Genomic DNA, 26,748 nt, shown 5'->3' on the forward strand with positions numbered 1-26,748 from the left:
CGCATTATAATTAACTTCCTAGCTCCTCATCTGATGGCAATTTCAAATTTCCCTCTCGTCAAGATGCTATAACTGATGGCTTATCATTATCCTTCCTCACGTCTCTAAAATAATGCAAGCATTATCAAATTAGTCCATCCTCGCTCTATAGTTCTGAATGGCATTATAATTAATCTCTCCTAGGGATCTTATATGATGGCATTATCATGTTGCTCACTTGTCGTCACGACTTATACTGTTGATGGCAATATATCATGTATCTCTCCTCGTATCTATTTCAGCATTATCATGTTCCTGTCCTCGACGTTCTATAATGAGCTTGATTATTATCCTTCTCACATGACTCTATACTGATGGAATTGATCAATTCTGCTCTCCTTAGACTACTGGCAGATGATGGATTATGTGTGTCTCACTAATGTAACAGTGACATTCTGCAGCATCCAGATATCCTTGTCCCCATCTGGGTTGCCTGGTCTCAGAGTCCCCCATGGGTTGTCTGGTTAGGTCACATGGGTAGTGGTGAGTCTGGGTTGGTCAGGAGTCCCCGCATGGTTGTGGTTACGGTCACCCCCCCGCAGTGGTTAAGCTGGTCTCAGAGTCCTTGGGTCAACGTGAGAGGCGACTCGGGATGGTTGCTTCTAGGCAGAGTTGCCTCTTCGAGGTGTCTGGTGTTCTTTTGCCGCATCTGTTAATCTTTTAGTTTATTGGGCCAGTCTGAGATATGTGGCTTTTCTTTGCACTCAGCGCTGAAGAAGGGCAGCGATCCCGGAGTCCGCTCGTTCAGTGTTGGTGTGAGATGGTGTTTGCGGTATATTTAATGCAAGCTGCCAGTTTGAGGAATGTTGTGTAGGCGTGGGCTTTCGTGCAACTAAGACTTCTAAGATGTACTTGTCCTTGTTCAGTGTGTCACGCGGTCGGGGCCTCTGCCACTCCTCTTTCCTATTATGGTTAGAGCCAGTTTTTGGGCTGTTCTGGTCGAAAGGAGTTGTACAAGGCGTTGTCGAGATTTCAGTTTCTTGGCATTGTTCAACATGGAAAGGCTTTCATTTCTCAGAACAAAATAGAAACTGACGAGTTTCGAGAAGAAAGGGTTTTGTGGTTGGAATCTGTTTGAAGCCGTGTATGACGCTCACAAAGTGCTGGGGATGCTGCAGATAGCTCACGGTATTTTAAAGCTGTTTTTATTTGCTATTTTGAATTCGGACACAGTTGTTCAGCTGTAGCTAAAATAATTGCAAAGGTTTTTAGGTAGCATTACTTTACTTAAGTTGAGTTGGCTAAATGGGGCGTGGATAGTGAGGCATGTTGTCTGTGTTCTGGGAGGTTTGGCTGGGGCGGGGTGGTGGTCGGCAGTTTGTCTGGTTCTGGGAGGTTGGCTGGGGGCGGGGTGGTGGTCGGCATGTTGTCTGTGTTCTGGGAGGTTGGCTGGGGGCGGGTTGGTGGTCGGCATGTTGTCTGCTGTCCTGTGAGGGTTGGCTGGGGGCGGGTTGGTGGTCGGCATGTTGTCTGTGTCTCTGGGAGGTTGGCTGGGGTTGGGTTGGGATGGTGGTCAGCATGTTGTCTGTTGTTTGGGGAGGTTGGCTGGGGCGGGTTGGGATGGTGGTCAGCATTGTTGTTGTGTTCTGGGAGGTTGGCTGGGGGCGGGTTGGATGGTGGTCGGCATCTTGTCTGTGTTTGGGAGGTGGCTGGGGGCGGGTTGGGATGTGGTCAGCATGTTGTCTGTGTCCTGGGAGGTTGGCTGGGGTTGGGTTGGGATGGTGGTCGGCATCTTGTCGTGTTCTGGGAGGTTGGCTGGGGGCGGGTTGGGATGGTGGTCGGCATGTTGTCTGTGTCCTGGGAGGTTGGCTGGGGGGGGTGGGTGTGGTCGGCATGTTGTCTGTGTCCTGGGAGGTTGGCTGGGGGCGGGGTGGTGGTGGTCGGCATGTTGTCTGTGTTCTGGGAGGTTGGCTGGGGGCGGTTGAGTGGTGGTCAGCATGTTGTCTGTGTCCTGGGAGGTTGGCTGGGGGCGGGGCGGTGGTCAGCATGTTGTCTGTGTTCTGGGAGGTTGGCTGGGGCGTTGGGATGGTGGTCAGCATGTTGTCTGTGTTCTGGAGGTTGGCTGGGGGCGGGTGGGGTGGTGGTCAGCATGTTGTCTGTGTCTGGGAGTTGGCTGGGGCGGGTTGGGGTGGTGGTCAGCATTTGTCTGTGTCTGGGAGGTTGGCTGGGGGGCGGGGCGGTGGTCAGCATGTTGTCTGTGTTCTGGGAGGTTGGCTGGGGGCGGGTTGGGATGGTGTTCAGCATGTTGTCTGTGTTCTGGGAGGTTGGCTGGGGGCGGTTGGGATGGTGGTCGGCATCTTGTCTGTGTTCTGGGAGGTTGGCTGGGGGCGGGTTGGGATGGTGGTCAGCATGTTGTCTGTGTCCTGGGAGGTTGGCTGGGGGGGTGTGGGATGGTGGTCGGCATCTTGTCTGTGTTCTGGGAGGTTGGCTGGGGGCGGGTTGGGATGGTGGTCGGCATGTTGTCTGTGTTCTGGGAGGTTGGCTGGGGCGGGGTTGGGTGGTGGTCGCATGTTGTCTGTGTCCTGGAGGTTGGCTGGGGCGGGGTGGGGTGGTGGTCGGCATGTTGTCTGTGTTCTGGAGGTTGGCTGGGGGCGAGTTGAGATGGTGGTCAGCATGTTGTCTGTGTCCTGGGAGGTTGGCTGGGGGCGGGGCGGTGGTCAGCATGTTGTCTGTGTTCTGGGAGTTGGCTGGGGGCGGGTTGGGATGGGGGGTCAGCATGTTGTCTGTGTTCTGGGAGGTTGGCTGGGGCGGGTTGGGGTGGTGGTCAGCATGTTGTCTGTGTCTGGGAGGTTGGCTGGGGGCGGTTGGGGTGGTGGTCACATGTTGTCTGTGTTCCTGGGAGGTTGGCTGGGGGGGTGGTGGTCGGCATGTTGTCTGTGTTCTGGGAGGTTGGCTGGGGGCGGGGTGGTGTGTCGCATGTTGTCTGTGTTCTGGGAGGTTGGCTGGGGGCGGGTGGTGGTCGGCATGTTGTCTGTGTTCTGGGAGGTTGGCTGGGGGCGGTTGGGGAGGTGGTCGGCATGTTTGCTGTGTTCTGGGAGGTTGGCTGGGGGCGGGTTGGGTGGTGGTCGGCATGTTGTCTGTGTTCGGGAGGTTGGCTGGGGGCGGGGTGGTGTCTGGTGGTCGGCATGTTGTCTGTGTTCTGGGAGGTTGGCTGGGGGCGGGGTGGTGGTCGGCATGTTGTCTGTGTTGTAGATGATGGAACTCTAGTTCCCTCTCATGGCAAACGGATCTATAGCATTCACCTTGGAAGGCTACATGTCCCTTGAATTAAAGCTCCAAAATATCCAAGAAAGACAGAAAAACATAAAAAGTATCAAGTATTTACTGATTTAGATAACATCAGCTGCGTTTAGACAGGCAGCCCAATTATGATATTTTTTTTCCACTGATTGGTTGTTTGACCGATCACATCAGATCTTTTCACATCAGATCTTTTTCAGTAAAAAAGATCAGAATTTGTCTGCCTGTGTAAACGCAGTCATCCTAATATTTCCCTAGACCAGTGAGGTTAAGAAAATAACTGAGATTAATAGAACATTTAAATCCTGTTAGATAAAAAACACCGACCTCGCTGGGTCAGTAAACGTGAAATTCAACACCATCAATTTGTCCAGATGACGGCATGATACTGTTGAACACCAGAAAGTGTTAGTAATATCCTATTGATATTATATGTATTTCTTACAGCTCACTGCTCTGAATCTAATGTGTTATAGGAGGTGGTAAAAATAACGGATACATGTTAAATTAAACAAATTAGCGAGTTTAAGTGATAATGTTAATTGTAAAAGTTGGATACTGTAAGTAAAGGGACTTTTCATTGCTGAGTTCTGCACTACTGTAAGTAAAGGGACTTTTCATTGCTGAGTTCTGCACTACTGTAAGTAAAGGGACTTTTCATTGCTGAGTTCTGCACTACTGTAAGTAAAGGGACTTTTCATTGCTGAGTTCTGCACTACTGTAAGTAAAGGGACTTTTCATTGCTGAGTTCTGCACTACTGTAAGTAAAGGGACTTTTCATTGCTGAGTTCTGCACTACTGTAAGTAAAGGGACTTTTCATTGCTGAGTTCTGCACTACTGTAAGTAAAGGGACTTTTCATTGCTGAGTTCTGCACTACTGTAAGTAAAGGGACTTTTCATTGCCAGAGTGCTGCACTCCTTAAATCTTTCAAAGTGAAAGTGGGAATGACAAAAATAACCACTTGCTACTTGTTAATCATATTAATTCAATTCAATACACATTATGGACAATTAAGAAAAACTAAGAACCAAAAATGGATCATCAGCAACACCTTGAAAGTGAGAACTTTCCGTATTGGGTAATTGATTTAACCATGTGGTGTGAATATGAGGGGGTGTAAAATTATGAACTACTTACATTGCAAAAGTTAATTAAGTTGCGCTATCTCACCCCCTTGAATCCTGAAGGCACTGAAACAGAAACTGTACATGAAGTTAAGGCCTGATTAAGTAATCAACTAATAAACTGTCATCTGTGATATTCTGACAGACTTTAGTTGAGGGAGAAAGACATTTTAATACAGTGTATTACTTACCCATTACATTTCATGTAAATCATTAATTGGCATATTCTAATCAGTCATCACTGACAAACACATTGCCTGAACATGGGTTGACAATTAACTGCCATTCAATGTGACATCCATATCTCAAGTTCTAACATAACTCAGAGCCACTGATGACCAAAAAGGAGCTATTTGCTTGCATTATTTTCCAATCAAAGCTTTGCTCATAGGGTTCAAATCTCTGAGATGGGTTCACTCCAATACCAGCTGAAAGACAGGGGCCTGTTTTACAATATCAATATCAAATCGCTTTCAAGACATTTTAAGGGCTACCCCTTCAAGTCACCACTTGGAGAAGATGAGAAATTCCAACATCATACCATCACCATTCCAGTCCCTACACAGCCAGGTCTACAGCTGCCTCCCAGTCCCAGCAATCTGTTACAAACCACAGAGAAAGGAAGAGGACCTCTGAGAGAACAGGCAGGTTATGAAGAGCATCATATCTAAGGTAATATACACTGAGTGTACCAAACATTAAAGGACACCTTCCTAATATTGAGTTTAACCTGTCTCCTCCCCTTCATCTACACTGATTGAAGTGGATTTAACAAGTGATATCAATAAGGGATCATAGCTTTCACCTGGTCAGTCTATGTCATGGAAAGAGCAGGTGTCCTTAATGTGTTGTTTACTCAGTGTAAAATATATCATGGATATGAAGAGGTTTGGGTAAAGTACATATATATGTGTGTACATAAGATAAAAAAAACAAATGAAGACCTTATGAACCTACCTGCCTGTAAATTAGCACATTCCAATTACTATGCATGTCCACTCTAGAGCATTTTATTAGTGGAACATTTCACAGAAAGACACAAGAACAAAGAAGTAACCTCTCTTTACACCAAAGATTAAGTACAGGAGAGAGCAGAGGAAGGCCTTGGTTGAGCAGTGGGTAAACCCAGCCCTGCGGCTGGACACCTGTGATGTCAGGACTCTGTGTACCGTACAGTACAGGTGTGAGGGCCTGGCTCTGGCTTCCTCTCCTCACTTCATTCGCTCCAGATAACCCATCAGCCTCAGCACCCGGAACCCTGTCGCCATGGAGCCCACAGATGGTGCTTCCTGCGGCCGGACCCTGCGATTGGCGGAGGCCTTCCAAACAGAGAACAGCTGCTGGGGGATGATATATCACTGGGTTGTTATTTGGCGTTTGCGCTTTCATTTCAGGCTAGTCTGCGTGACACTCCCAGACCCACATCTGGCAGGAAATGGAAGCACAATGAGAGAGGGAGAGAGAATGATTAACAAAGAGCTGAAGAGCAGGTGTTGGTTTGACAGGGCTACAATGTGTGAAGAGAAGTAGAGATTGATGCAGAAGGCTTTTCAATAGCTTTAGTGAGCATATACAGTGCCTTGCAAAAGTATTCATCCCCTTGGTGTTTTTCCTATTTTGTTGCATTACAACCTGTAATTTAAATATTTTTTATTTTGATTTCATTTAATGGACATACGAAAAATAGTCCAAATTGGTGAAGTGAAAAAAATTGTTTATTTGTTATTTTTTAAAGGTCCTGCGTGCATATGTATTCACCCCCTTTGCAATGAAGCCCCTAAATAAGATCTGGTGTAGCCAATTACCTTCAGAAGTCACATAATTCGTTTAAAAAAAGTCCACCTGTGTGCAATTTAATTTAAGTGTCACATGATCTCAGAATATATACACACACACACACATATATGCACACACACACAWATATATATATGCATATATATATAAAAATGAGTTTTAATGAATCCAACCTAAGTATATGTAAACTTCCGACTTCAACTGTATGTACATACATACACTTAGGTTGGAGTCATTAGAACTCGTTTTTCAACAACTCCAAAAATGTGTTGTTCAAACTTTAGTTTTGGCAAGTCGGTTAGGACATCTACTTTGTGCATGACAAGTAATTTTTCCAAAAATTGTTAACAGATTATTTCACTTATCATAAATGTATTTGGCTAAGGTGTATGTAAACTTCCGACTTCAACTGTAAATTAACACAATATATATATATATATACACACACATACATACCCACCTGTTCTGAAAGGCCCCAGAGTCTGCAACACCACTAAGCAAGGTGCACCACCAAGCAAGCGGCACTATGAAGACCAATGAGCTCTCCAAACAGGTCAGGGACAAAGTTGTGGAGAAGTACATATCAGGGTCAGGTTATAAAAAATATCCTAAACTTTGAACATCCCACGGAGCACCATTAACTCCATTATAAAAAAAAAATAAGAATATGGCACCACAACAAACCTGCCAAGATAGGGCCGGCCACCAAAACTCAGACCATGCAAGGAGGGCATTAATCAGAGAGCCAACAAAGAGATCAAAGATAACGCTGAAGGAGCTGCAAAGCTCCACATCGGAGATTGGAGTATCTGTCCATATGACCACTTTAAGCCGTACACTCCATAGAGCTGGGCTTTACGGAAGAGTGGACAGAAAAAAAATAAGCAAACACGTTTGGTGCTCACCAAAAGGCATGTTGGAGACTCCCCAAATAAATGGAAGAAGGTATTCTGGTCAGATGAGACTAAAATTCTGCTTTTTGGCCATCAAGGAAAAGGTTATGTATGGTGCAAACCCAACACCTCTCATCAACCTGAGACACCATCCCCACAGTGAAGCATGGTGGTGGCAGCATCATGCTGTGGGGATGTTTTTCCATCGGCAGGGAAACTGGTCAGAATTGAAGAAATGGATGGCGCTAAATACAGGGAAATTCTTGAGGGAAACCTGTTTCAGTCTTCCAGAGATTTGAGACTGGAACGGAGGTTCACCTTCAAGCAGGACAATGACCCTAAGTATACTGCTAAAGCAACACTTGAGTGGTTTAAGGGGAAACATTTAAATGTCTTGGAATGGCCTAGTCAAAGCCCAGATCTCAATCCAATTGATTATCTGTGGTATGATTTGAAGATTGCTGTACACCAGCGGAACCCATCCAACTTGAAGGAGCTGAAGCAGTTAAGCCTTGAAGAATGGGGTGAATACTTACGCAAGCCAATGTCCTCTATAGCTTCTTGTATGTCGCAGTTATTATAACCTCCATGCATTCAACTCTGTATGCATTTAACCCAAAAGCTATACAATACCTTGAGACCAAAACATTGTGAATGGTACCGTACAAACATACTTAATTGATATGAATGGTACAGCTTTTATTTATGAGCTGGTACCAGGAAATTAATGTTGACTATTCTGATTATAGGTACACTTTGCTTATTCCGAGAACCTGTCACAGTGCAAAGCCAAGAACTGGCAGAGGGGAAGGTCAACAGCAACTTTATGAATTGATTTGATTGAATGTCTCAATGCATATGTGTATTATTTTATGTATCTCCTAGAAGGAACATTAGATCCATACAATAAGTAATGTGTACCACTGGAAAAGCCAAGGTTTACTGGATAGGGCTCCCTTCAAATAAGACCAACACACTGACGGAGGTTTTAAATTCATTTGCACATCTATTTTCAGTGATATTTAACATGACGCGAGCGCTGACTGGAATGAAAATATCCTACTAAAGAGAACAGACACCGCTCGCGTGACTCGACTGGGTGTCCGCTTGAGGATATCCGACCGCAGCGCGCATCCGTTTTTTTACACACTAGTGACCCTGTTTATAGCGTCGTTGCAGGTAGGGGTTGTAGGCGCCCACCCGTGGGACGCCTCCCTTACCTCCCTGCACTAGCATGCTCGAGTCTAAGTGTTTGACGAAGACAAAGACAAATGTACCATCCATCTTTCAACACCAGAGTGCGCACTTACACAAGTCATGTACCTGGGACCGATGAGGACTAGTGAGAACTTCCCTATGAGCAAAAGATGTTGAAAATACGACTTTTTGGTTGAAAAGAAGTTGAAAATACCGCTTTCAACGTTGTGCTCAACGTATTCCCTTATTCACATCATACGGCCAAACCAAGTCAAGTTGTACTGAACTGGTCTGCTTACACATCCCCCATAGTTGCTGAAAAGGAACAGCGCAGTACGATTCTGGACAACCATACTGTGAATCAGACGTTAAATGCGTCAAGCATATTGACATTATGTCCAAAGGAGACACGAGTCACAAAAAACAACCACATTTATTCCATGTCACAGAGTTCGTGAAACTGTAGATACATGGGAAAAGTACAATGTTGGTTTATCGAAGGATATCCACACATGCCAATTTAAAAGGTTACATCTTTTGAAAAGTTGAAAGTAATTAAATGTATGATTAACTGCATCAAAGCCAACAGAACAAGTATAACACAAAGGCAAACTATGTACAGTATCTTAAGTGTGAAAGGCAAACTTCAAAAGCCAGGATAAAGAGTATGTCATGACAGAAAACTTCCCGAAATTGAAGGACTTGTTTCAGTCCCTAAAATGAAGAGGCCTAGTATGGGTTCTAAAACGCATAGTAATGGTAGAGTACAACATGCATTTTAAAAACAAGTGCAATGGAATGTTTTCAACAACCTACATTTATCTCAGTAGAAATGTGGACAAAGAAATAGAAGTATCAAATCTTAGAAAATAATTGTGCAACATGCATGGCCTCACCTCAAGGTGAATGGCATTTAAATGTAYGTTTTTTGGCCCTTTGCTGCATAATGCTGACTGAAACCAGATGACACCAATGACTGTATGAGTCCTTGGAGTTTGATTGGTAGATACTGTGTAACCATATGAAAAACCAGCAACCTAAATCAGTTGAGTCAGAGGACAAATATTCAAGATTTCTTCTCAGCTCAACATCCCAGCTATACCAAATAGATGATAAGAGAAGTGGAACCAAGTTGAGTGTTACATTTCTATAGTCCTACAATGCCGTCCTTCCGCGTTGAGGAAACCTGGAAATAGCGCCTACATTTCTTCTGATCTCCGAACACATTCAAAAACTCAACAATTCCAGAAAGAACTACAGTATTTAATGAACATACTACATCTTGAAAACCAAAACAATAGTACACGTCATACCATAGAGTATTCCAAGGCTCAACCTCCAACATTAACATCCACACCATATGGAAACAAGATCGCAGCTTTTATTTGACAAATTCTTAGACGCTTCAAACTATTCACTTACTCTACACCATTCAATTTCACCATTGCCACCCACGAGAGACCTTCTTGGCACGATTGTCATACAAAGACATGGTCAGCTCAGTGAGCCACATGTTCAGTTGAAACCTTTATATTCCTTACTGACAGAACAGGGTCAATAAGATCAACTGAATTTTTTTGGAATTACAGGCTTTGATGCAGTAAGGGTTAGAAGAAAATGAGGCTACAGGTGAGGTATTTAAACATTTAGGCTAACATTCCCTTTGTTTTTAAAGGAATGGCTACCATGAGGTAAGGTGATAGCTGATGCTAGTCCTATTAACTGCCATAGCCCCTATTTGAATGCTACGAGAGCAACATTAAAAATCAGGGACTTCTTTGAAGAGTTTCTCAGTATTCTGTATGTTTTCCAAAGTAGCTAAGTGATGGACGGAATGATAATGACTCATCTCTTGAGTTTAGGGTCAATCTTCAGTTCAAGCAATAAAAAATAAAAAAGTGGGCACCCTGCCACTGTTTTGGTAAACAGTAGATGTAGAAATTCATAAAACAGCTATGGATGCAAGGACTGACCATCCATTAAATATCAAAACTATAGTTAACCATTTTGAGGCTATAGAATTATTAGTGTTTACAAATGAGTAAAACAAGCGTATAGTTTGGTTTCTAATGGGTTTAAACAGTTGAACTAAGCTCATGAGACCGTTATATTCTTCATGAATCAATGGCTACATATTATGAATTTAAAGGTCCAAAAATGGATGCAGCAGATTGCCCTTTTAWATGTGTTTCAGAGTGAGAAACGGTGTAGCTACATGCATCCTCACCACACAGTCTAATGGAACAACATGAGGACAAATGACGGTGATTAACTAATGTATGGCTTCCCAGATAGGTCAAATCAAACCCATGTTACATCTGATGCGAGTCAACCACCCCATTGTAAAACACTACCGTATGAAGAGATGGCACAGGGAATCTGGTATAACATACTGGACCGCTTGATATGACCACACTATTAGCAAGACCTAGTAAGATTGGAAACGCACAAACTTGCATAGATACAGTGATGTGTAGAGCAGCTTTCAGATGTGTCCAAAACAGTCTAGTGAAGTTGTTGACATTTTGATAGCCCTGCAAAGGTTAGCTGCATGTAGAGAGAGTGCGCTCAACTTTCTCCCAATGAAAACATTGACAACCATACCACTAACATATGCAAGTTTTCCACTAGTTCACACAACAAAAAACATTTGTATAGGATTATTGTTCATTACAGTAGTTGGATATATGACCAACATCAATGTGATATGGATGATATGAAGAGACATCTTTGTATCAGAGAGAGACATGAATTCATCTCTTATGTTCTACCTGACAATAAACAGGTTTTAATGACTGATTGTGATGCATTAAACATATTCATTATTTAAGTGTGCTTTCACAAGGACGGAACTGGACAAAAGCCATGTTTTTGCAAGACAATTTTTTTCTTCTTCAGAATACTAAGGTGGCTTTTTGGCTACCTTTCTAATTTATTTTAAACCATTTGTTCTATTTGGCTAAGCAATATGCTTATCTGGGTTCAGAGGAACTCGGAATTAAAACGGCATGACATCTATATTCAGGTATTCCATTTGACAACAGAAGTCGCTTCTGTTGATTCCAAATGGTTTGTTTCCGTCTGTGTGGATGACGACACTAAGGTTCAGGGCCTGTATTCACAAAGTGTTTCAGAGTAAGAGTGCTAATCTAGGATTAGTTGAGTCTTTCCTAGATCAGCAGTCCTACTCTGAGACGGTGTGAATACAGGCCCATGATTATCTTATTGGGACGTGAGAGTGAGTTTGGGACACCCTCACAAATACCTGTAGACACATAAGAGTTCAAATCCAGTTTGTAAAATGAATACTTTGTTGCTGATAGTTGGAACAGAGCGAAAGATTACAAAAACACTGACATCAACAAGAGAACGTGCTGTACAGGGGAGTGAGAGAGAAAACGCCCCAACTCCCGCCCCGGTCCGTAAAGTGACAAACGGGAGTCTCATGTGCAAACAGAGTGAACACAAAATGTGGGTCATCATGTAACTCCAGTGCTACTTCCTGTATGTTGACAGCTACACAGAGAGAGTGGGGGGAGGGAGCTTTGTGTTCGACAAATGAACAAAACTTGATTAAAGTAAGTTCAAGTGAAAGGTCCTCCAATTCAAGCTGGCACTGCATGAAAATGTCCCGAGGAAAGGATCTAGAACAGGGTTAGGCTCAACTCAAATTGAAGGCAGTCAATTCATGGAAGTGATTTCAATTTAACTTTTGAAATAAAAAGTTTATGCAGTTAAGTTTATTGAGAAGTAATTTAAAATAAATGCAATTTTATAAATTATTGAATTTTAGTTTAATTCCTAAATGGACTGACTTCAATTAGAATTGAGCCCAACCCTGATCAAGACATCCTAATGTGTTTATCCTTCATCTTGATAAAACACCCTCCTCTTGTCTTGTACTGCCTGAAGCACAGCCGAGGCCTCAGAGTGGCCCTGCTACAGTATACTTACACAAGCCCCCAAATCCACACAGAGAGGGGCATCATTGTCCTCCTCAGTCTGACCTGTGACCTTTGACCTCTTCTACCAGGCCAGTGGGCATGGGGTCAACTCCTCCTCCTCCACTCCCACCATGACACTGTGGAGTGAGATGGATTGGGATGTGGCTAGCCAAGTCCCATTAAATGAAGCAGCACTCCAAGGTTGGAGGGAGGCAATAGGGGGAAAAAAGGGGGAAAAATGGTCCACGGCGGGGGAGGGGGGGGCGGACTCTTCACCCTCCTGTGTTGGTGGGGTGAGGTTTAGGTGGGAAAGGGGTCATCATCTCCTTTGCTGCACTTGCACTTGCAGCAGAGGATGAATGGTGTGGCCAGGAGGAGGAAGGGAGAGGCCACCAGCAGGAGCAGGCCAAAGCCAGCGAAGATCCCCACCACCTGGAGAGAGTGAGAGCAAGAGTGGAGAGCAAGAGAAAGAAGAGAAGAGGGAGAGAGAGAGAGGGGGAGAGAAAGTAAGAGGGTGAGAGACTGCAACAAGACAGAAGCACCAGCAAATAAGACATTGTTTGTTTAGTAACATAGCAAACTTATCAAAAGAACACATGCCGCACTATAGAGAAAACACTTTGAAGAGGACTAGCATCTGCGGAATCCCTTAACATGATAATTAGACTCCAAGCCATTTTCACTTTTCTTCTCAAACCATTTTCTCATTTGGCCTTATTGAACAAAACCCTTGTGTGAGTGCTGGGCATCCCTTTTCTTTTCAATCTTTGTTGTGCAAGTCATCTATCCCACCACATGGTGGCATCTGATACCAGCCCAACATCTCCTCAGCAACAAAATGACATTGAAAACATGCATTTACAGGGAAGACCTCCTTAGAATAACAGAATGCAATTCTGCCAGTTTCAGAGCAAGAGTCGTTTTGGGGATCACCTCAGGGTAGGTCTGTGAAGGACAAGACGGCAGAGAGTGAGATATAGTTATCTAAAAATAACTGCAAACGGACCATTTTGACAGTCAGCTAGATGGTTTAAAATAATATCCTTTGATAAAGACATTTTAATTAAAGACCACCAAGCATGGATAAATATCATAGTTGAGATCCACTCTTGGGTGTTTCAGTTCTCTTCCTCTTGTGGAGGTATTAATATTTACATGAATTCCCCAGACGAGCACCACATTAACCTTTAGTTGTGCCGGTATACCTGTATTAACATGATATCCCGTTTGCCCATATGAACAAACCCTGACAATGCTATCGTATAGAATATACCATGTCTGGTCTGAGAACAGTAAGCCTAGAGAGTAGAACCATACACCTAGAGAGGTGACCTCTATTCCTCTTATTGCATCTCCGGTGGACACAATCCCAGAACTGATCTGAAGTCAGACAGAGGCTGAGCTTTCATCAAGGCAGGATTTGCCCTATCAGATCAGGGCCTTTATTCATAAAAAGTGCTGATCTATGATCAGTTTTGCCTTTTAGATCCCAAGATCAGCACCCCTTTTGTGAATAAGGGCCATGTGTTAGGTATTCATGAGGAGTTCGAGAGAGCGACAAGGTCCTTGGAAGCAGTGAGGTGGTACGGGCTGGGTAGGAAGCAGTGAGGTGGTACGGGCTGGGTAGGAAGCAGTGAGGTGGTACGGGCTGGGTAGGAAGCAGTGAGGTGGTACGGGCCTGGGTAGGAAGCAGTGAGGTGGTACGGGCTGGGTAGGAAGCAGTGAGGGTGGTTACGGGCTGGGTATGGAAAGCAGTGAGGTGGTACGGGCTGGGTAGGAAGCAGTGAGGTGGGTACGGGCTGGGTAGGAAGCAGTGAGGTGGTACGTGGCTGCATAGGAAGCAGTTGGGTTGTACGGCTGCATAGGAAGCAGTGAGGTTGTACGGGTGCATAGGAAGCAGTGAGGTGTACGGGCTGCGAAGAAGCAGTGAGGTTGTACGGGCTGGGACGGGAAGCAGTGAGGTTGTACGGGCTGGGTAGGAAGCAGTGAGGTTGTACGGGCCCTGGGTTAGGAAGCAGTGAGGTTGTACGGGCTGGGTAGGAAGCAGTGAGGTTGTACGGGCTGGGTAGGAAGCAGTGAGGTTGTACGGGCTGGGTAGGAAGCAGTGAGGTTGTACGGGCTGCGTAGGAAGCAGTGAGGTTGGTAACGCGGCTGGTAGGAAGCAGTGAGGTTGTACGGGCTGCGTAGGAAGCAGTGAGGTTGTACGGGCTGCGTAGGAAGCAGTGAGGTTGTACGGGCTGGGTACAGGAGGTGCAGTACACAAGCTGTAACCATGCTCAAATGACTCAGCCTGTCCCACTGGGCAACAGATGTCAGTGTGTAAGCTAGCAGTCACAACACTATTAAACGTGGGAAACGTGCTCGTCTATGAATAGATATGTGCTCGAGGTTACTGTACTTATAGCTGAAAAATGACTTGGTGATGTAAGATGAAATTGTTTTGTTGTTGCATTAAATTAATATTAAAATAACAATTCTAAAGGACGTATGGACTTTCATTTGATTTCCCAATGTATGGCAAGTGTTATGTTATTTTTGAACCTTTATTTAACTAGGCAGGTCAGTTAAGAACAAATTCATATTTACAATGACGGCCTACACCGGTCAAACCCGGACGACCCTATTGTGCACCGCCCTATGGGACGACCAATCACGGCTGGTTTTGATACAGACTGGATTCGAACCAGGGTGTCTGTAGTGACGCCTCAAGCACTGAGATGCAGTGCCTTAGACCGCTGCGCAACTCGGGAGACAGTCGGTTACAACATGGTTATGCATGCTGTAACTTACTATTTTACCAGTAACGCAAGATATTGAGCAGCCTGTCACATTTGTGCCAAACTGAAAGCTTTACTATTACCCATTGACTAGTACATGTACACATACAAAGGAAATGACCTAGAAGATAGCAATGTTAGACATGTTCTCACCAACAACAATGGGCCAACATCTAGAGCACATGAACCAACCTGTGCTCTCCTACCGCCCAGTGTTTTTACAGAGCACCGTCCATGTGTATTCATGTTGAACACGTGGAAGAGAGCGAGAGAAAGAAAGTTATGAAGGAGAACAGTGAGTGTGCTAACATACTGTAACTCACCTGTGTTCTGTGCCAGATGACAGACGACCTGGAGTGGCCTAGTTTGTTTCGACAGGGTCCTTTGTCAAAATGGATCAGGAGGAAGTCATCCTGTCACACACACACAAAACACGCAGACAGAGAGAGAGAATAATGATCTATCATTAGTACTCAGAGGCAGCTGCTGGGAGAAAATTGCTTTTAAATGACCAGTGCAGTCTGAAATTAGGATTTACTTAAGACACTGCCAGTAAAGCCTCCTAGCTTCCTACAAGCACAGATAACAAATAAATAAAAAACTGTTGTTTCAGTTCCATTGCCTTGTATCAAACGTCATGGATTTGGAAAGACATTGGCCTGCAGCCTTATCACACCTCCTGTAGTGCTATTACTCCCATGTAACACATTGAATCACTGCTAACACCAGACAGAGTGAATTCTATGCAGATTTCAGACTGCCGTATTGCAGTCAGGTGCAACATTCTCTGTACAGCGAAATTAAAGATCCTCGGCAAAGAAACGTGTGTATTATTCTATAGGAACATCAGCATGTTGTAGCAGCATGCGTGTGGTGTTGTTTCAGGCAAACATTGAGACAACGTTCTACTCAAGTCCAGGAACTCTAGAAAGTACCAGCAGAAAGGCGTGTGTGTGAGAGAGAGACCGGGTTCTCTACTCACGTCCAGTGACTCCAGGCAGTACCAGCAGAAGGCATGTTTGCAGTTCTTGCACATCATCTGGGCACAGCCCTCGTCTCTCTCGATGTACACCTTACACTTGGGACAGCGCTTGATGGGACCGTCATCATCGTCACTCTTGTAGAAGGAGCTGAGGAGACATAGTGAGAGAGCAACGTTCAGTGTGTGTTACGTTTCTTAAACAAATTCTGTTTGAAACAAGTGTTTATTCTGAATAATGCTAACAAAGACCACGATACATCAGAGACACAGAGATTTTCCACCCATACAGTTTATCATGCCACAGAGCTGTTATAGCCTTTGTAAGTGCACAATAGACCCAAGCTTGCAATAAACCACTTAATGAGTGTTTAAAATGAGAAACCCAAAGTGTGCTCATCTTAGCCTTTCTTTTCCCTACTCATTTCAGTCCTTTCTTTCCCCTTATTATTGTAAAGGCAGGTCTTGTGTCTCCATTCTTATTGCTGCTGACTCTTCAAGGCCAGAGCGAGAGAGGAGCAGCTGATGCTGTCGGATGCCCTCGAGTCTCAGAGAGCTGGACACAGAACAAGCATATTCATTTCTTGAGCCAATTCCCCAGCTACTGATCACATACGGCCAGAGTGAATTAAGGCACACCTCTTACTTCCTCCTTAATTTGATACCCTGACAGCCATTTTGTAACAAAAAAGGACTTTGGATTCTAGCATCTACTTTGGAAGGAAAGGGATGGAGGCCTGAATGTAACGGAATACAGGTTCAAGATCAGAAGGTAAACTACATGGATCACTGTGAGGTTTGAGGAGAGTGTCTGTTTCATATGAGCAATGGCAACAGACAGAGAAACTAAAACAAATATCAGTGAAAGGCAGCAAGCTCCGTGCAAAATGGGATCGGTCCACTGAGGATAACATTTGCCCTTTGTGATAATTGCTTCATATGTCAGCTGGTTGCAGAATGGGCTAATAGTGTAAGAGGAGGCCATTCGAATAAGGAGACTAATTTCCCCTCCCACACTCTTCAAGGAGAGAGAGGAAGAATGTACTCCAGAGATCATTGTTGAGACAACTGAAGCATCACAGTAAGAGCCATACAAGCCATAATTGAAGTCTTGACAGTGGAGAGAGAGGAGGCTGCAGTTTAAAGGGGCAATCTGCAGCTCCTACATCCATTTTGGGACGTATAAATAAATGATATGTACCCCTTGAGTAATATAAATTATAAATGCCTCATGAAATTAGTACCCCATGGGAAACCAAAATATGCCTGTTTTACTCTGTAAATGTAAACAAAACCTGTAAAGCCTCAAAACGTGGTTAAAACTTCCATTTTGATATCATGGATGGTCAGTCCTTGCATCCATAGCTCTGTCTATGAATTTGAGTGTGGCTACATTTCTCCAGCCTCATTCCTCAGCTTTATACCCAAACAGGTGTACGATTTGGTATTATTCAACAGCTGATTGCCGCGTTAAAAGATGAATTGTTCAGGATTTTACAACTGCATGTTAGTTGGTTCCTCATCCTGAAGTTAGTCTATGGGAAACTGTAATCCATGGTTTTCCTTAGACAATACAAACAATACAACCATTAGCTGACTAGCTAACATAAATGGTTAATGAAAAGTGTGATAAATAAAACATATACCAATTTCATTTAAGGACAAAAAAAATTGACAGCTGTGCCATATAAATTGCAAAATAGTTGGGAAGAGATTTGTTGTACCCATTCCATGGCGCATGGTTTATGAATTGACACACAAAACACCGGAATCAAAACTTCCAATTTTTCTATTTAAATTACAACCAATAGAATGTTATATATATGGGGGATACAATCTTCCCAGCTCTGCAGATTTTGCTGTGAGAAGTCAGTCATTAGATCATTTATTTTGGTACTGTCCATATGTAGCTCGTTTTTGGTCACAGGTCCAGGAATGGCTGAAGCATTGCAACATTTGCCTAGAACTAACACTGCAGATAGCACTACTGGGTGATTTGAAAAGCCATAGTCAATCAATCAATAATATAATAATTATTTTAGCAAAAATRTTTMTCTTTAATTTACAATCTGTAGAAGCTATGAGAATAGAAAGGTTCAGTACTTTTGTGAAACATCACAGCACAGCACATTTGAAAAATACATGGCAAATTGAAATCCAAAATGGATGATGTTGAGAGATAGATGGGAGGGGTTGAATGGAGCTGAAGGGTGGGATTAATAACAAGATAACCAATGTAAAACATACGGGGTCGGTAAAATGTACATAGGTTCAGAAATGTTGTGAAATAGCACAGTTACAAATATAAATCAACTGGATGGACATCCGAAATAGAGGAAGGACTAAAAACAAACTAAAGATAACTATTGTAAAATAGATTGTGTCTGTAAACTGTGTATAAGATGTATAAACTGAAGGTAGTGTTATTGTTAATTCGTTTACGCCAATTGGGGGAAGGGTGGTAGGGTTTGCGGGGAATAATAAAGGTGTATTCTAAGAAAAGTATGTATATCTATATAGGTATGTGTATATGTATGAATGTTTATATATGTACGTGTATGTACGTGTATGTACAGTCGTGGCCAAAAGTTGAAAATAACACAAATATTAATTCCACAAAGTTTGCTGCTTCGGTGTCTTTAGATATTTTTGTCAGATGTTACTATGGAATACTGAACTATAATTACAAGCATTTCGTAAGTGTCAAAGGCTTTTATTGACAATTACATGAAGTTGATGCAAAGAGTCCAATATTTGCAGTGTTGACACTTCTTTTTCAAGACCTCTGCAATCTGCCCTGGCATGCTGTCAATTAACTTCTGGGCCACATCCTGACTGATGGCAGCCCATTCTTGCATATTCAACGTTTGGAGTTTGTCAGAATTGGTGGGTTTTTGTTTGTCCACCCGCCTCTTGAGGATTGATCACAAGTTCTCAATGGGATTAAGGTCTGGGGAGATTCCTGGCCATGGACCCAAAATATCGATGTTTTGTTCCCGAGCCACTTAGTTATCACTTTTGCCTTATGGCAAGGTGCTCCATCATGCTGGAAAAGGCATTGTACGTCACCAAACTGTTCATGGATGGTTGGGAGAAGTTGCTCTCAGAGGATGTGTTGGTACCATTCTTTATTCATGGCTGTGTTCTTAGGCAAAATTGTGAGTGAGCCCACTCCCTTGGCTGAGAAGCAACCCCACACATGAATGGTCTCAGGATGCTTTACTKTTGGCATGACACAGGACTGATGGTAGCGCTCACCTTGTCTTATACGGACAAGCTTTTTCCGGATGCCCCAAACAATCGGAAAGGGGATTCAGAGAAAATGACTTTACCCCAGTACTCAGCAATCCAATCCCTGTACCTTTTGCAGAATATCAGTCTGTCCCTGATGTTTTTCCTGGAGAGAAGTTGCTTCTTTGCTGCCCTTCTTGACAGCAGGCCATCCTCCAAAAGTCTTCGCCTCACTGTGCGTGCAGATGCACTCACACCTGCCTGCTGCCATTCCTGAGCAAGCTCGGTACTGGTGGTGCCCCAATCCCGCAGCTGAATCAACATTAGGAGACGGTCCTGGTGCTTGCTGGACTCTTGGGCGCCCTGCAGCCTTCTTGATGATCCGATAAATGGTTGATTTAGGTACAATCTTACTGGCAGCAATATCCTTGCCTGTGAAGCCCTTTTTGTGCAAAGCAATGATGACGGCATGTGTTTCCTTGCAGGTAACCATGATTGACAGAGGAAGAACAATGATTCCAAGCACCACCCTCCTTTTGAAGCTTCCAGTCTGTTATTCAAACTCAATCAGCATGACAGAGTGATCTCCAGTCTTGTCGTGGTCAACACTCACACCTGTGTTAATGAGAGAATCACTGACATGTCAGCTGGTCCTTTTGTGGCAGGGCTGAAAGGCAATGGAAATGTTTTTGGGGGATTCAGTTTGCATGGCAAAGAGGGACTTGGCAATTAATTGCAATTCATCTGATCACTCTTCATAACATTCTGGAGTATATGCAAATTGACATCATACAAACGGAGGCAGCAGACTGAAAATTAATATTTGTGTCATTCTCAAAACTTTTGGCCATTTACCCCAAAAATATATGGGGGATTGGAGATGATGCAGACAATTACATTGATGGAAGCAACAATCTTCCCGCAATATTAAGCTGATCCACCCCTAAGAATAAAAAAAATAAAAAAAGAACATTAACTAACTTTAGCCACCACTAGCTAACAATCAATGGAAGTGATGGGGCATGTTTTTTTATTTTTTATTGTATGGCGAAATGACGTTTAAGTAGCAACTAAATGTTGAGCTGATGAGAATTGATTTGGCCATGGAGAAAGTTTGTTGTGGCTGTTAAGAGAAAACCGAACCATGGATCACAGTTTCTCCTGGCCCACAGACTACTTAAGTTGTACAATCCTGAACAGTCCCTTTAACACTGGGGCCTTTCGTGACATCTGAGGACAACTCAACAACTCTCTCCCCTTCACTCTTCTTTCAGATGGCTTTAACACTGGGCCACCATATCCTATAATTTTAAGTAGACAACTCATCCAAGTTGGCTATGAGTTAGGATCATAAATTGATCTACTTGCTCCCGGTACAACTTTCACCGGGTGAGTTGAGTCTACCCCGACTAGCCTTAACTGACCCCATGGGTCCCAGCACCACCGTCAGGCAATCTGCTCCAACCAATACACTCGGTCATATTAAATATCCACAAAAATGTACTAGATGACTAGAGACTACTACATGATTCATGCCATAGCGTTACGCATGAGAGCAGCAGGCTTCCTGAAACCATCAACAGCAGTAGCTAGGCTGGTATCCAGAAACGGAGAGCTGGCTGGATTGTAAATACAGGTTCCCACAGGGACCAGAGGTTGTGTCCTCACAGTGTCTTCAGTAGAGAGGACAGAGGCTGTGTCCTAGGTAGAGGACAGATCATCAACATGAGAAGGAAACAATGACGGCTAAAAACAATGCATGTGTGTACGTGGATCATTGCACCAGGGTTTCCAAAATATGAACACACTTCTGTTTATGCTCTCAACAAAACAATGCTTACCAGCTAAGCAGGTTGATTGAATAAGGCCCCATGTGCTGCTTTTTGGGATGAAATGTCATTCAGTTGTCACGAGTGTAACCCTATTCAACTAGTTTGAGGTGATGGGAAGGAGAGTGAGTTAGTGGCACTACAGTCTCTTTCACTTCATTTAACATCCGATTTACTTAACAAAAAGGCACATCAAAAGGTGGTCCAGGTAAGTCATGACAGAGCACCGTTGGGGGGGGGGGGGGGGGGTAAGCCTTCCTCTTTTGTTCTCTATTGCCCTCAAACAAGGGGGAGGCTGATGACATCACGACATGCCATCAGACCAACTCTGGCTTGAATGCCCTATACACCTTGAAGTCTGCAGTAAACTTTTTGCTCAAAACAGATTTTTTCCCTACCCTTTAGTGTATGTACTTGAATGTATTTATACTTGGGATATCGATTTTCAACAGTAAAAAGTTCAAAGATGGCTGGAGGGCGTCATAAAGATAGTGAAGACAGGGGGAGGAAGAGGACAAAACTCCAGCTCTATACCTGGTCTCTTACGGGTAGGAAGGATGTGTCCGGGAGGATAGGAAGTGATTGCGATGAAGAAAAGGGAAAGAAGACTCTTGGGTGGTATCTAGATGGTCATACCATCATACAGACTTTGTGCCATACTGGGATATTCAATAATACCGGCATTGAACACAAGGTTCACTGATACTCTGTAATCCAAAAGGTTAGCAATGCTAACAAGCACATGTCAAATTCCATAGAAAATGCTAACGAGCACATTGCAAACACTTTGTGCAGTTTGACCTACACAAGTAACAAACAAATTATACACACAGTTTGCAGCACGCAMAAAACAAATATTAGCCTGCAAGGCTCTTGATCAAGGAGGGGATTCTCTGCTGTTACCAAGCGAATGCTTAATTTTGGAAGAAGCTAACCACTTAACGTTAGCTAGATAGCTAACTACCTACTAAATTAGCAAACCAAACGCACAACTGCAGAGCATTTATCACATTTTAGACAGTTAACTTTAAATGTTTGCCAGCTAGAAATCTTATAACTATTTTGTTTTGAATTCCATACCTTAACTAGATCACCTGGCGCATGCCGCACAACAGTTAGTGACTCACAAGGCTCCGGTCTACCGTCCTTGTGTGCTTGTAAACAAACGCCACGTGACTGGGGTCTACCATAAGCTTCATAATAATGTGACAGGTGAAATGAAGAACGCAATGTTCTTTATCTCCGAACATATTGCACAATTTGTATTTACTTAAAAAGTAGCAAAAATACCCATTTATTAAAAACACTTAAAAATAAATTGTTTAAACGGTATTGACAACTGAAAAACCATCCCGTAGCTTCTTCCAAATATTCTGGTATACCGCCAAGGCTAGAGGAGACCGTCTAGTTCCATACCTGGTCTCTCCAGGTAGGAAGGCGGTGATGGGTAGGTTGTTCTCCAGTGGTGGGCAGGCCTGCCCGGGGTGCCAGTTAGCCTTGCAGGCAGAGCAGAAGTCCAGGGTGCACACTGCACACTGCACCAGCTGGGGCAGCGCCACCTCAGTCTCCTTCAGCTGGCACACTGCCTGGCACGACGACGACGGGCACCACGTCAGACACGGGTCCAGAAGCACCTCTGTGGTGGCACAAAACCAGGTGTCACCAAAAGACTGTACTGTAACCCCCGCCCGCCTGTGTAGGAGTGGCATGGTGACCTGAGGTCATAAGTGATTGTAGTGCCTATGGCGCTACATTGGGTAAGACACATTCAATGCAATGGCTTTTTTCAGAAATTACAGTGATATTAATGATAGCAAAAACAATCCAAATACAATAATTACATGTATTTTTTTACTACATTATCGTTGATTGTCATCTTTCATGTCTGTGTGTATAGTGAGATTGTATGTGTACCAAACCAATTGCAATTGTGAAATTCCCAATCATGTGTAATTTGACACACAAAATCACATTCAGTTGGTCCATAACAGGGCAGCTAAATGCACTTCTATCTTTCTCTATTTAAATTAGCATCTACCGAACTAAACAAAACTGGCAGATGCTCAATGTTTGGTCTGTCGCTACAAAACAAACCTGACCATCCTGTCCCAATCAAAAACACACACTGCTTGTGTCCAATGCAACAGCCCCTTGCTTGCACGCAATTCCACATATAGTCTTTGGCTCTGCCAAATATGGTTTGGTTTCAGACACTATTCTGACTCGCTGGCCTGGAACGTTGATGAGATGGCTGACTGCCTTTACCCACTCTTCTCCCTGGCTTTTCTTAAATATTTTTACCCATTTACGGGGTTCTAATGTGGCCATGGTCACCATATTGTGTGTGTGTTCTTGTATGTGTATGCATGCACACTAGARTTGAATATTTTCCTGACATTTTACAAAGTGTTCCATCCTGAGAAAAAATCCCTTTTCTCCCGAGTATTTCCAGACAAAACCGGAAGTGCCATTCCAAAGCAAAAAAAAAAAACATTTACATAAGTATTCAGACCACTTTACTCTGTACTTTGTTGAAGCACCTTTGGCAGCAATTACAGAGCTGAGACTTCTTCGGTATGACGCTAAAAACTTGGCACACCTGCATTTGGCAAATTTCTCCCATTCTGCTCTGCAAGTCCTTTCAAGCTCTGTCAGGTTGGACGGGGAGCGTCGCTAGACAGCAATTTTCAGGTCTCTCCAGAGAAGTTCGATCAGGTTCAAGTCCGGGCTATGGCTGGGCCACTCAAGGACATTCCGAGACTGTCCCGAAGGCACTCCCCGCCTTGTCTTGGATGTGTGCTTAGGGTCGTTGTTCTGGTGGAAGGTGAACTGTCGCCCTAGTCAGAGGTCCTGAACACTCTGGAGCAGGTTTTCATCAAGGATCTCTGTACTTTGCTCTGTTCATCTTTCCCTCGATCCAGACTAATCTCCCAGGCCCTGACAATATTTTTTTGCGCTAGTTGGCGGTACCTGCACAAAAACTCCTGTTTTTTCATTCATAACTTTTTTCAGCCAATTTGTTTTTAGCATTTTTATGACTGATCAAAACTCATTTTCTCATGTCTCTTGTCCCTCTGCAGCACATWMATTTGTAAAAATGTCTAAAAATCTGTTTTCACTTTGTCATTATGGGGTATTGTGTGTAGATTGATGAGGATTTAAAAAAAATGCAATACATTTTAGAATAAGGCTGTAACGTAAGGCTGGGCGATATGGAAAATAAATTATCACGATATATATCTCTATTTTTTTTTTTTATTATTCGATAATGATAATTATCACAATAATCAAATAATGTTTAAAAAAGGTTCATATCTGCTTCAGACTCAAGAATGCCTGAACAAACCAAAAGCTTTAATGTTTATTTATTGTCAGAAGTATAACTCACAAATAACATTTTTTTTTTTTTTAAGATGTAAACCCTTACAAGTCATGAGAAGAAAAAAAAACATAAAATAGTGCAAGTCAATATGCATTATAACTGTTAGACTAATGGCACATCACAGTTGAAGTTGGGGTAGTTGTTGTCTTACAAGCAAGAAGGACAAGTCTGTCTATGGCTTTAAAGCTGGCCTATGGCAGGTCACTATGTTGCCACCGATGCTAAAAACAAGCTCTGAGGGGGAGCTGGTCGCAGGAATGCACAGGTAGCACTTTGCCAGGTGGCTGACTTTGGGAAGGTTTTTTGGGTGGATCTTCCACCTGTCCAGTGGATTGGTTTCACTGTCAGCATTAGGAGACTGAAGGTAGCAGCTGAGTTCCTTTTCTACCAGCTGGATTTCAGTAAAACCTGTGGTGGTGGAGCATGGCTTTTTGAAAAAACTGCCTAGTGACTCTTTTTAGCTGGCAAAGCAGCAGCAACGTCTCCCTGTGCTGGGCTTGGTTTTTCATGTCCCTCATTGACCATCTCTGAGACAGCTCTTGCTTTTACGTGGCCCACCTTCTCCTCTTTGATGTAATGTGTTTTAAACCGAGGGTCGACCAACGAGGCTATGTCCAGGAGGTCATCTGTGGCTAGGTCATCATATTTCTCATTCAGATAGTCCATGACTACCGTTTTGATGGTTCGGGTGAGCTCTGTTTCACCATCATCAGGTTTCATGACCTCTGTATTGAACAGGTGTAGTACTGGCTTCAAGTAAGACACACTGACATAAGACTCACCAGACGTAGAGCATCTGTGAATTCTAGGAGTGGGGTCAACGTTTTCTCTACACTCGGCGTAGAGTTTAGGCAGTGCGGTGTGAGAGAAATGTTTGCGGCCAGRGGGCATGTACCTGGTGTCAAATAAATTGATAAGCCTCTTGAAACCTTCCTTTTTGACTGCACTAATTGGTAGCATGTCCTTAGCAATGCAATGCATAAGAGCTTTTGCAATGTCTTTGTGTCTTTTCGATGTTTGCCCGAAGGGCATAAACACTGTCAGTATTGACTGCTTCAGATTGGCTGGTGCTTGAGGGGCGTTTATCAATACCGTGGCCAAACTCAAACTTTCTGCATGTGCCAAAGAGTGATTTTTCTTCAGATGGTGACTTGGTAGCCACCTGTGTACGGCACAATTTGCACCGAACATTGCTCTGTTCCTTGTCGGACTTCAAAAAGCCAAACCACTTCCAAATAACTGAAACAGTTGAACCCTTTTTATCAATCATTTCTATATTGGAAGCTGCTCCTTCTCCATGGCTATCACTGCCACTGTTTTTGCCTACATCACACATTTTTCGTGGTTAATAGTGGCTACTCCATCACTCGAGGTGCTAAGTGGTTTTTAGTCTGCGTATACCTCTCCACGTGCATATTTTCACTTCTCCACCGCATGTTCCTGCTGCGTCAGAGGTGAAATTGACTGCTGTACCTAAATATTCTATATCGACATTATCGAAAATTAATCTAAACGTTTTTATATCGTTATTGAGGGAAGTAATTACCTCGATAATTATTGATTTATCGCCCAGTTCTACTGTAACATAACTAAATGTGGAAAAAGGAAAGAGGTCTGAATACTTTCCGAAAGCACTGTAGCCCTCTCTTTCCTCTCTTTGATAGTGGGTTGTGTTCAACTTGATAGGGACAGAGACAGGCTTGAAGCCAGGACACGATAGGTCAGCCAACAGGACAAACATTCTGATTCGGGGATGACACTGCTGATAATCCTCCAGTCCACCAGGACTGGAGACCGTGAGAGTCCAGGTAAAGAATGAGAGATGTTATAGAGAGAGTGGACAAAGGCTGTACACACATGACAAGGTAGAGGGTTGTCATTGTCCTCCAGATCACTTTAAAATGGTGTGGGGAGACAAGGGAGACAGGTGGGGCTCCTGTGACCAGCGTAGACACCTACGGACAGGCACGAAACACACACGGACGAGCGAGCGACACACACACACACACACACGGACGAGCGAGCGACAAACACACGAGCGAGCGACACACACACGGACGAGCGAAAGCGACCCACCCACCCACGGACGGACGGGCGCGAACACGACGAGACACAGACAGGGCGCGAGACACACACAGACGGGCGCGAGCACACACAGACGGGCGCGAGACACACACAGCACGGCGCGCGAGACAACACACAGGACGGGCGCGAGACACACACAGCAGGACGGCGCGCGAGACACACACAGCACGGGCGAGACACACACAGACGGAGCGCGAGACACACACAGACGGGGCGCACCACACCACAGCGG

At 43.9% G+C, this 26,748-nt stretch overlaps 3 protein-coding genes across 6 annotated transcripts in view; all 3 read right to left on the reverse strand.

The window, feature by feature from the left end:
- Window positions 1–1,280: 1,280 nt before the first annotated feature.
- LOC139028216 (salivary glue protein Sgs-3-like) lies at window positions 1,281–1,874 on the reverse strand. Its single transcript, XM_070445062.1, has one exon. It carries the CDS (start codon window positions 1,872–1,874, stop codon window positions 1,281–1,283), a length of 594 nt encoding a protein of 197 aa, XP_070301163.1.
- A 97-nt stretch (window positions 1,875–1,971) lies between these two features.
- On the reverse strand, window positions 1,972–2,757 carry LOC139028217 (uncharacterized). The gene has a single exon (XM_070445063.1). The coding sequence runs from the start codon at window positions 2,755–2,757 to the stop codon at window positions 1,972–1,974; it is 786 nt and encodes a 261-aa protein (XP_070301164.1).
- A 5,946-nt stretch (window positions 2,758–8,703) lies between these two features.
- LOC111968893 (probable E3 ubiquitin-protein ligase RNF144A-A) overlaps window positions 8,704–26,748 on the reverse strand; it is a 61,771-nt gene continuing 43,726 nt past the window's right edge. For all 4 annotated transcript variants that reach the window (XM_023994840.3, XM_023994838.3, XM_070445244.1 and 1 more), the window contains exons 5-8: window positions 22,466–22,685; window positions 15,993–16,140; window positions 15,334–15,423; window positions 8,704–12,665 (exon numbers count right to left, since the gene is read on the reverse strand). In XM_023994840.3, the coding sequence (XP_023850608.1) occupies window positions 12,534–12,665; window positions 15,334–15,423; window positions 15,993–16,140; window positions 22,466–22,685 (590 nt within the window). In that variant the 3' untranslated portion in view covers window positions 8,704–12,533. The remainder of the gene's footprint in view (window positions 12,666–15,333; window positions 15,424–15,992; window positions 16,141–22,465; window positions 22,686–26,748) is intronic.

Source organism: Salvelinus sp. IW2-2015, linkage group LG9 (assembly GCF_002910315.2).
Source record: "Salvelinus sp. IW2-2015 linkage group LG9, ASM291031v2, whole genome shotgun sequence".
Taxonomy (NCBI): Eukaryota; Metazoa; Chordata; class Actinopteri; order Salmoniformes; family Salmonidae; genus Salvelinus; species Salvelinus sp. IW2-2015.